Source organism: Toxoplasma gondii, chromosome XII (assembly GCF_000006565.2).
Source record: "Toxoplasma gondii ME49 chromosome XII, whole genome shotgun sequence".
NCBI classification, from domain to species: Eukaryota; Apicomplexa; class Conoidasida; order Eucoccidiorida; family Sarcocystidae; genus Toxoplasma; species Toxoplasma gondii.
In genome coordinates, this window is record NC_031480.1 from 2,064,328 (window position 1) to 2,075,563 (window position 11,236).

At 51.7% G+C, this 11,236-nt stretch overlaps 3 protein-coding genes across 3 annotated transcripts; all 3 read left to right on the plus strand.

Annotated features, from left to right (window-relative positions):
• Window positions 1–359: 359 nt before the first annotated feature.
• Window positions 360–1,173, plus strand: TGME49_217724 (hypothetical protein; the record flags this gene model as incomplete). Its single annotated transcript, XM_018779784.1, has 2 exons — window positions 360–632; window positions 1,090–1,173. 2 exons carry the CDS (start codon window positions 360–362, stop codon window positions 1,171–1,173), a joined length of 357 nt encoding a protein of 118 aa, XP_018634867.1.
• A 3,802-nt stretch (window positions 1,174–4,975) lies between these two features.
• TGME49_217726 (hypothetical protein) lies at window positions 4,976–5,854 on the plus strand (the record flags this gene model as incomplete). Its single annotated transcript, XM_018779785.1, has 4 exons — window positions 4,976–5,028; window positions 5,417–5,568; window positions 5,684–5,693; window positions 5,848–5,854. 4 exons carry the CDS (start codon window positions 4,976–4,978, stop codon window positions 5,852–5,854), a joined length of 222 nt encoding a protein of 73 aa, XP_018634868.1.
• A 2,039-nt stretch (window positions 5,855–7,893) lies between these two features.
• On the plus strand, window positions 7,894–8,584 carry TGME49_217728 (hypothetical protein; the record flags this gene model as incomplete). The annotated part of the gene is made up of 2 exons (XM_018779786.1): window positions 7,894–8,040; window positions 8,405–8,584. 2 exons carry the CDS (start codon window positions 7,894–7,896, stop codon window positions 8,582–8,584), a joined length of 327 nt encoding a protein of 108 aa, XP_018634869.1.
• Window positions 8,585–11,236: the final 2,652 nt, after the last annotated feature.

Sequence of the window (11,236 nt, forward strand, 5' to 3'; positions counted from 1 at the left end):
AAAGGGTGTGTTGCGCCAGTTTACCTCCATCTGCTTGTGCCCTGTGGATTTCCCATACGCCTTTGATCTGCGGATTCCTGTTGATGTTTTGCTTTCTTGCCCAGGCCATGGCTGTACGTTTATCGACAATGGCAGCCTGCCGTCTTTCTCGTAGCATCGCCTCAAGCGTAGCCGGTCGCCAACGGATTCAGTGGGGTCTGCCCCTGCGTCTAGCCTCAATGATGCACTCTGAGGATCAGCGTCTTTGAAGTCTTTTTGAGCTGCAGATCCTCCCGCACGGGGGCAGTGTGCGATCATCAAAGTGCAGATGGAAGCCTCTGTCACCAGCGTAGACGAGTGGGACCGCATGACTACAATTCATGCTTCGGAATAGGAAGAGACGTACTTTCATTTTTCGAAATCTGAAGGGTGGAACTGACACGATTTATGGAACGCGTATATGGGTGCCAGGTCAAACTCCTAGGCATGTGGTAGAAGTACATATGCGCAGCCCCCTGTTCCCTCAACCTCTCTCGCTTGCGCTCACTTCGTGTACCGACACTGGTTGTTCGCTGTCACGATGGAGCGTCCAGAGAAATCCCCGACGCCCGCTGGATCGACCTTTCTGTGAATCTTCTCAGGTTGAATCTCGCGTACGTGCACAGACTCAAGGCGCCTGCTTAGTGGAGAGACTGGGGGGCCTAGGCCTCTAACATGTACTCTTTGCGTACTTTAGCCCTGTATTGATACCCAAAGTGATGTGTACGTTCACGTAGATATGGGGGTTTACACGCGCGCTTCGGTGGAATTGGACCTTCGAGTTGCGTGACTGTGGGAGGCGCTGTGTACCTCACGGTGCCGTTGGAGAGATCCTTGCATCCGGAGCTCTCCACGTCTGTGTGTGTGTCGTGTGTCTGCAGAGCGTAAGTTCGCACAGAGAAACAAACGCATATAAGATAAAAGGACTCGGTGCCATTGCCATTCGGCTCAGCAGGCGATTGACGACCTAGCGCATGCGGACGGCTTTTGCGCCTTGCCGAGTCGAAGGTCTTCCCGCTTGCCGTCGTGTGTCCAGCTTCGTCACGTTTTCTCTGTCCCTTTTATCTTCAGGTTGCGGAGAAAGTACGTAGAACGCTGAACCTAAAGTGCAACAATCGTATAAAATATCTGCCAACATGTCGCTGGCGGCTCTGATGGAAGAGCGTCACGGCAATCACGTCTAGCAAGGGATGGAGAACAGCAATTATTGCCCAGAAACGTAGAACATGGTGGATCCGAGTGCACTGCGGAACGGCTTTCTTTCTTCCGGCGCCTATCGTGCTTCAAAAGCTATCTGACGAAATGGATTGCAAGCGACTGCGGCAGCTGCGCACGGTGCTCGCAAGACGACGTTCGTGTTCGACCTCTGCTTGGTGGTGATTGCAAGGTTTCCGCTCACATCTTCTCTCACCTCAACACTGGTGCGTTGGTTGTCCGACAAAACAAAAGATGTGAACTGGCTGCTGGAGAGGCGTCCGTTGTGTCCGCCCCACACAGGGGAAAGAAGAAAGAAAAATCGTATTGCCGGTGGCTCCAGCTATGACCTAGCACCCGGATCGTTTACCACTCCTTTCCAGGTGGTACGCGTGTGTGAAACACACCACGGGGGGACCCCACACAGACATGGGAGCTCTTTTTCAAACCATAAGGGAAGGCATCCTTATCACAGCGACCTGCAAGTGTACCTCAGAAAACGAAGGATGCCTCAGATTTGGTCACCCGAAAAGCCGAGTGTCCACATCCAGCTGGTTCTGCGGGCGTATTTCGAGATCCATCAAGGAATATATGCACACATGCCTGCCCTGTATAGGGGTCGCTCTGTTTAGGGACTTCTCTGCACTTGCGCATGACGAGGGTGAAAAGAGAGACGGAAGCTCGAGACAACTTGCAAAATCCATGCTTAGCGGGTGGAACAGAACGGATGCCGTGTCTTGTCTGTATTCTCTTGGAGTCACTGTCTGTGTTACCTACTGCTCCACACTCAGAAAGACCTCGTAAGTTGTACACAAGGCAGACGCTTGTGGGTCAGGGCGTCGTTGCCTCTTGAACAACACTGCACGTAGTGGATTCACACCGACTTTCGAGGCGGCTTTCGGCATGTAAAATGTTCGCAGAAATGTGCCGACATGCCTACATAAACAAAAGCATACGTCCACGTTCACGTGCGTGTTTTTCTCTCTCCATACGTTTACTTATTTATATTATATATAGATATTCATAGTATACGTAAAAGTTCATGCGTACACTGTTACGGTTGCGCAGGTACCTCTTGGCCGGGTGGCTAAATTGTTTAGAGATCAACAGAAAGAAACCACCTGCGGTGAATCTGGAGCCATGTCTGGACGTGAACAAGAAATCTTAGGGTCTCTGCTTCTTCTGCACGAACCTAAGTACACGCTGCACCTTTCGCGAGAAAAAAAGGAGGGATGCGTCGACTGGCGCCATGGATTTGTGCATTGTGGGTGCTGTGGTGGATACGTGTAGCTGAAGAGAAACGTAAGCGGACCAATTCACTTTCAAATGGAATACAGACGTTGTCTTGCGCACACCCAGAAATCGGTAACTCGTCGCTCTCCGAGCTGACAGAATAAATATGTCTTTACTGATGCGGCACGAGGGAATGTCGCCATGGCCTCCACTGGTTCAGATTCCGGACTGCTCTCCTGAGAACCCTGAGGCACAGTCGCACCTCCGCACTCATATATATATATATATATAATATCTATAATATATATATAATATAATATATATATATATATATATATCCTTGGCTTTCGCCTCAGGGAGCGCATGCGTTGCATGGGGATCTGGAAGGCCTACACTAGTTTTTTTATGTGCAGCTGCCGTGTATCCTTGTTTCGCGCCCTCTCAGGCCGTAAGTCTGTGGGCTGCGGCGAAGTGTTACCCCCTTTCTGGCGCCAAAAACAGGGCGACCTACTCTACTGCGATGGGCATGCTTCAAGCATGCATACGAGAGACAAGGCGAAGGGTGATGTGGGGAAGCTGTTATTGAGCGGGGGGTATGGACATGGCTTTTTCTTCCTGCTGTAGCTGGGCTGCCTCTTGGCGATGAGCAGAGGTGTGTCAGTCGAATCGAGGTTCCAGGATGCCAACAGAGCGGCGTAAAGCTTTTGACTTCGAAAAAAGGTGAAAGCACACATTTGTGTGCAGTTGTGAGTGTGCCGTTGCCTGCAGCCAAGGCGATGCAACACCATCGATTTTCTCATGTGCGGCTCTGAGGGGGGCTTTGCGTTGATTCGCTCTTCTTTGCATCGAACGTGTGACTCTCTCTTCTTCAGAAAGTGAGCCTTTGTCAGGAATGGTGGTGGCCTGGCCCCGCGTCGGCCCTCGAGCGCTCTTGTTTGATATGAACTGGCCATCGATTTCGTTCTATGGCAAGGACGTTCTTCGGTCACCTCGACCGCGGCAGTCGAATCAGATGCACACAAAGATATCGGGAATGAAGCCAGGGAGTCGCGACTCGCCACGGACGGAGGGGTCGAGTGGAAACTCAAATGCGCATTCTGCGCTGCAGGGGAGACCGCAATCCGTCTTTTCTCGGTCTCGCTCTGGGAAGGCAGCGGTCGTTCGTCGGAGACGCTGTTCCGCGGCTGGGGCTTCAGAGGAGAGCGAATCGCTGTATCTCGTCGATTCAACGCCGTTGTCCAACAGCAACGAAACGCTTCGTGTCATCGTTTTTTTGTGCGCTATTTTCGAAAACCTCACGTTTTGCAGCCCGTACGTCTGAGAGGGTGCCGCTTCATGATTCGAGCGCACTCGAGGCGCTTCAGTCGGTGCTGCAGCGACGTCGACTGACCTGGGCGAGCAAGAGAGAAGCGATGGGGGAAAGCGATGGGGGGAAGGCGAGAAACAGGGCGCAAGGAGAGACGGATACGATGCACAACGGCAACACCTCGCAACTCTTCTCGCGTCGAGGAAAAGATCCCGCGGGGCAACCGACGCAAAGATGGAGAAACCTAGACCTGACAGAAAGTTAACGAAACGGACAAAAGGATGCGGCAACGGAAGATCTGTGGGAAGAATCCGTCAGCGCATTCGCAGTTGTCGATGCCACACATCTCCATCATCTCTCCGAGCACTATTCGTTTGCTGTGTGTTGATCTTCAGATTTTCTTCTTCGTCTACGGAGCATACGTAAGAAACACTGCGGCGAAGCGACAGCGGTTCGCGCAGAGACGATGAGAAACGTCGATTGTAGACTTCTTTTGAAAGCACCATGCACACAGCAAAATTGGGGTTGCTCTGAGGTGAGTGTGGAGACACAATGGGGAGAGGAGTTCGGGGGGTCCTAGGGGCCTAAACCGGGTCTTCCGAAGCTATGCCATGCGATGGGCCGCGTAAAATCTTCTGAGGTCATGCTTAAATACAAGTGTTTTGAGGTTTTCTTCTTGCGATTTCTACAGTTTTTATCCGTAAGTCGTAGACACAGACTGCCTCAAACTGAATTCTGTGTTCCAGAGCTCAACTCGTATACTTATTTGTATATATATATATATATATATGCATGTGTGGAGGTATAGTAGCATGCGTATAGCGTGTAGGCCTCTCTGGAGTGACAAAGGCCGAGAGACGAGTTTCGTCTCAACGAGGATTAAAGAAATCCGGTTCTTTTCGAAAGACCGGTGAGTGCATGCGAGCGAGTATGATCGCTTCTGTTGCTCCGTGTCCACAGACTGTAAGACACTCTTTCGTTCTTCAGTGTGCGTCAGGACATCGCGACTTTAGACCGGTTTGAACAGAATAGTAAACTTAGTACTTGTGGACTTCGGTGATACAGCATCTCGAGATCGAGGGGAGGAGGCGTGAGTGAATGCGCAGCTAGCTCAGAGTAACGCTTTGGCGTCAGGCGCATACACACGCGAACGCTACCCTGGAAGCTGGGTGACTCGAGTCACGCACTCATATATGCACGTATATGAAGATGTTTGTAGCGTGCATGTATACATTCAGATTTAATGCGTTTTTTCCGACTGCGTCTTTTTTCAGTGGGTAAGTTTGCCTCACTCCTTTTCAAGCCAAGGTGTTCGTGTAGATGGGCGCAGAGGCGGGAGGGCGCGCTTGCTTGCAATGAGGACAAAGCCAGACACCCCATTTGCGTACTTTCCGTTGCTCTGTTTGTCTGAAAAAGCGGGAGAACTGAAGAGGATGCATCTGAACTGTATGGATAGACCAGGTGTACGCCAAAGCGCGACGGACGAAAGAAAGAGCAACGCCTGTAGTGATGCCATTTTCGCCATCAGGAAGTCCGAAAGAAGGGAAACAGAATCGAGATGAAGGATCACACGGATCTTATCTGGGGCTTTGCAACAGCTGGTGATTGGCTCCTGAGACAGAAACAACATCAGTCACTTCTGTCTCTGTCGTGCTTCTCAAACAGGCCGTACGCTCGAATCCCCCAGCCGAGTCCCCAGGAGATCCCCATCGGAGTTATCGTTTTGCGGGTCTCTGCATGTTTTCCTGAAGAAGAGACGATCGAACTGAGGGTGGCTTACAGCTGCGAGTCTTTCTGTGGCCGGACTGCCGACATGGGTCAGTGCTGATGAAGGAGAACGAACCGTACAGAGAGAGTCGCCCAAGACTGGATCTTCTTTCACGAGTGCACGATTCACGCAGACATCGACTTTTATTTCGCCTGATATTTGAGGTCCCATCCCGTGCGTCCTTTTCCTCCGACCTTGGAGCTGCGTGCTCGACGTCGTTTGCCTTTGGGAGAAACGTACCGTTTGTTGACTATCTCGATTTGCATGACTCCACACCGAAAAGATGCCTGCGTCCTTCATGCGTCACTTCTTACCGTCTCCTCTCCAGGCAGTAAGTCTCAGTTCGATGCTGCGTACACGGTGTACTGCCTAGCGGCCGCTGGGCTGCATTCATGGCTACCCTCAACATTTTTCAGCTCTGCAGATTTCCGCGTTTGAAGAAGCGACGGGCTGCTGCGCAGGTCAGAGTGTCTGAAGACCAAGGGTATAAGACTGCCTTGCCTCTCTCATCGAAGACCATGTTTTTCCGTCTCGCGTTTTTTGGCTCTCGCCCTCGCACTTCAGCTTGTAGGCAACCTGCGCATCAGTCTCGGACTGGTTCACGCTGTCGCTGGGTCCGTTTTGGACTCAAGAGCGACAAGCAAGGATTGCGAGTAGCCGCGAGCTAGAGACACCACAAAGGAGAAAGCAGTGCGATCGTGAGAGGTCTCGCGAGGCACGGGAGCGCCGATTTCGCTGCTGAGAAAACATCTTCACGAAGTGGAAGCTTACCCTGGCCCAATTCATCTTGAATGATGTACAACGCAAAAATCAGTTGGTAAGACTCTGCGCACGAGCCCTGTTCTGAGCCTGCGATCCATTAACGCAAGGAATGTCGGCGCCGTGACCTTCCCCTTTTTCGGCGAGCGCCTCGAGCAACGATATGCTAGGTCTCCTGATTGCGCCGTTTGCCGTCGTTTCCTCTTTGCTTGCTGGAGGGCGCCGTTCCTGTTCTGGCACTCCTTGTCTTCCTCTGATTCTAGTGCCGGCTTAAGTCTCTTTTCCAGCTTCTCGTCCTTCGTTGCGCCGCCTCCAGTGGTCTATCCTCTGTGTAGGGATCCGCCTTGCACGGCTGTCTTTGTGTTCTCTACCCAGGCTGTAAGCATTCCATGATCACGGCTGCTTCAAAACGGAGTTTGCGGTAGTTACCGGGGAAACAACGAGGGACAGCGAAGCAATACGCGCAACGCAGGCATGCTGTACTGGAAGTGGACAGTCGATGGATGGATGAGTTCTAGTTAGTCGACTCGCGTTTTAGGTGCCAGCGAGCATCGTGTAGACTTGGTCCCGCGATGGATCTCATCAGGATTCACTCGACACTCGCTTATCTGCGAGGGAAGGCTCTCGGTGGGTTAGACGAGCGATTCGCCGACCGAGTGCTGGAGGAACATCGAAGGCGCCCCACTACAAGACGTGCCAGTGCCCGCCGAGATATGGCGACGAAGACAAAGAGACTGGGACAAGCCGCGCGTCTCTTTTCAAGATATGTTTTGGGCGCGAGGCAGGTTATAGGTTACACCTCCCTCTTTGGGACTGCGCGAGAAACAACTGACTCACTCGGGATCAGACACTGCGATTCGGTTCCTGCTCTTGCAACAGACCGTAAGCACTGGGGATTCTTCGCGACTGTTCGAGCGCGATAGGAGGCGGGGGGAGTCGGTAGAAAGAGCAAGGCAGCCAGACAAGATGCAAAGTGAAGGCGTAGAGATCACTGGAGACACGAGTGAACGGGCGCATCATCCAGCTTGTGTCACATGTTGCTCGCTTCAGTATGTAAGCTACCGATTCTGTTAGAGCAGGCGCATGCGCGCGACACAGGTAGAGCCAGGGACATGTAGCTCGTGGTGAACTTGGACATCTTAGATGAGTGGTAGCGGGCAAGTCGACATGCTTCCTGGCAGGGAGACGGGAGGGCAATTTGCCCCTCGCCTTCGGTTCTGTGGTATTTCCTGCTTCTGCCGGTAGCCTGAACTGATTTGCAACCTGCGTGGCGACTTCCCGTGGAGTTCCGTCGCGCTTAGTCCTTGTCTGGTCGCCTCTTGTGGGCCTTCTGGCAGGTCGCCCAGTTCGTCTAGCCTTCTCGTTTCCAGCTGCTTTTTCGACTTTGGAATGCGAAACTTGATGCGTGGACTCTGCACAGAGGGGTCTTTCTTGTAAATGAAGTAGGGAGACCCGGCAAAGAGGTCGAACACTCGTACAGTTTTCATTTGATTTCTGTCTTCGATCCAGATGGTAAGTTGTTGTTTAATCCTCATCCGGTGCACGCCTGGAGATATGGTTACTTTGGCAACTTTCTCGCTCCACAACCCGGTGGCCAGCAAGTGCGGCTCCAGGCATGTCCGTGGATAGAACCGAGCCGTGTTCTTATATTGATGGGAGGGCGCAATCGGCCAACGCCAGTCTGGTTGAGACTAAGGGAACACAAAGGGGAAACCCACGGTGTCGCGTGATGCCGCTTCTTCGCACTTCACAACTTCAGGCTGTAAGAATACGGGCATTTTCGTCCAGTACGCAGGGCCTGCTCGGCATGAACAGAGAAATACGTTCAGTCAATCCAAAAAGCATGTACATCGGTCTACCGTTGTCATGCAGTCCCACACAGAGTCATCCTTCTCGAAGAAGAGCGATTGGAACGATATATATATATATATATATATATATATATATATATATACGTATGAAAAGACGTATGCGAGCATTGCTTTGCAATGGCAACGTCTCCGCACACGTATAACCCCGCGATGTGTACACCAGAACGGTCTGCAGATGTACGCGGGATGCCACAGTTGGGAGGCGGCGTTTGGACGCGCGAACGCTTTGTATTTCTGTTTCTTCGTGACTTTCAGAGCGTAAGTGTCCCTGACGCATTTGACGACGACGAGGCCGTCCCACTTGAACAGTCTAGGCAGAGAGATGCGGGGAGAGGGCGATGGTGCAAATCTAGCGGTGGTTTTGCACGACTGGAGAGAGACAGCAGTCTTCGGTCCACTAATTCGGGTGGTGACATTTGGTCCTACTCACGTTGATTCTCTCAACAAAAGTTGATCGGCTACCTCATATGTGTGTCGATCGGATGCTACCGATCTGCAGCGAGTAAGTTGTGGTCAGACAGCAGTGAACAGAGAGAGGAAGTTGGCGTTGGCGCAGCTTCCCTGTTCTCATATGGCTTCCTCGCAACACGAGCGCGATGAGGTTGCTTCCGGATCCGCGTGATTGGTAGAAAGCTTGTCAATCGCAGTCTGCTGCGTGCGGCATCAGGAATTATGGCACCAGCATCAGCTTTGATGGACCCCGTTGCAGCGCGACTGCCCTGTGGCAGAGTGCATGCCTCCGTTTCCTCGACTCTGTGCGGCTGTTCACCAGGTCGGACTCATTGTAAGTGTCATAGTGCACTCCCAAGTCGGACAAGAGTGGCGGCGAGATTGCCGCGTATCGCCGATAGTGTGCAAGAGTGTGAATATTCGTTTGCGACGGGAGTGCCGCCGTCGGCGTGATCGAGGCACACTCCATCGTCCGTGGAATATACGGCGTTTTACTCGACCTTTCGTCGTATTCAACAGGAAGGGAAGAAAGTAGGTTTCAGCGCACGATTCACAACGGCAGCTGCTGCACTGCCGGGGCCGTTTCGACAAACGCCGATAGTGTGAGGATGCGTTAGAATCGCGCAGGCAATTCAGAAATAATCGCTGAGTCTGCTATACATGCCAGCTTTTGCGGAAGACGACAGACGTTTACCACGACTTCGTGTGCTATAAATTATGCCCTACATAATGTAGATTTCAGCGCACGATTTGATGTTTGAGAGTGGTGTGATGCCAGAGCAGAGCACGGCGGTTCGTTTTTCTCTCGCCGTCCTAATCTTACAGCGTTCTTCGCTAAGGGAATCTTGCTTTCCTGAGCTTGTCGGACGGCCTTTCCACCCACGGAGATGTTCGCCTATATTCCGAGTCACTGCCCATATGTGTGGATGTATGGATGTATGTATTGATGTATGCATGCATTGATGTCTATAGGTATTGATGTCTGTATGTGTCGATGCACGTGAACTCGCGTCTGGGTACAACCATACATATGCAGGTTCCTTTGGCCACTGGGATCTGATACGGCAACCTTATTTGTTTTTTGGTGCGTTTTAATTGCTGCTCGACAGAACAACGGAGCGAGTAAGCTGCCGCGGACGTACTTGAACACTCGCTTTCAAGTGGCCTAACGACGCCGGGCGCTTCTGTCCCCAGGTGGTTGTACAGAGTTCTCGCATGCTACGTACATATATGTATATATACATATATATATATATATATATATGAATATAAATGTAGAGAAGGAGCGCTATACGGTCCACTGGGGTTCTAGGTTCTTCGATTGGCTCTTAGCTGGAGAGTTGAGCCGCATTTAATTCGAGAGATTGCATTTATCGAATGCGATTTACATGTGTTCGCTTTCTGTGTATTCTTTGGTGTTTCTCTTGCAGGCGCGGCCAACGCAGGCTCTTCGTAAGCGTCCACTGCAGTGCGGTCTTCCCTGAAGGAAAACAGCTGTGTGTTTGACGGCACACTGCTTTGGCGGATACGAAAAGTGAAGGAAGTCGGTGTACAGCGGCTTCAAGTTCACTTCCACGTTCCGTGCACGTGTGCCCTAGCTGCGTGAGTGCTGCGTCTACGTCTCGCAAACCGCAGTGGGTGTTTTTTCTGCCGAAGCCACTTTCTGGGCATGCATGTTTCTCGAGTATTCGTGTTGGGTGAATCCGTTTTGTTGGCTCTTTGCCGGGCAGCACGATCCTGTGGATGTGTCGATGAGCCGACGCGCCTCAGGGAGGATGCAAATACGTGGATCATTTGCTTTCTCGTGTACAATAACATCATTTCCGCATCGTTGCGCCTACGGCTCACTTCCGGTCGATGAGACGTGCCCCTGTGTCTCTCATGCGTTGGTCTTTCTTCCGCCGAGGCGACCTCGAGTGCCTTTGTACAATTACACCACCACACCTTTTTTCCACCAGTCGTTACCCGTGCATGTTGTCGCGATCTGTCTCTCCGCGTCATTTTCATGAAGTGGCCTGGTGGCCTGCGAAAGGAGGAAATGAAAAAAGGAGTGAAGGTTTCACCGCTGCGTTTCCAGTGTGTATGAAGCTTTTTTCCTTATCTTCAACTTCCTCTAGTGGTTCCCCTGTTTGTCAGTTAGTGTTGTTTGCGGTTCTGTATATTCACATTTCTTGGCTGGAAAAATCGCCATCCACCATTTCCGAGGGCATGTTCCCACTTCATGCCCACCTCGACATTTGCCTCGAATGAGGCCGTTCGTTTCCTTTCTGCCTACCGCATTCTTCCGTCATCTGGCATCCGTTCACGCCACCAAAACATTCCGTTCCGTGTTGCCGCATTCCACTGAATTCGATTTCGCGCGAGAGCCTTTGTCGCATGCACTCCGACCCAGCCCCGCGCTGCAGCTGCTACATAGCTGCTGCCGCCCGGATGACAATGAAACAAGCGAGAGAATCGAGAAAACCCACAGCTCAGCTATTCACTACTAATTTTAGTGCCTCAGAGTTTGAGATACTGCACCGCAACCAGGTAGAATTAGAATTCATAATTCGGAATGTTTTATCAGAACTGCAGTTTATCGGAATTAACGAGAAAACAATCAGTAACTCCCACCCCCGTCCGACTGCCAGGCGGTCG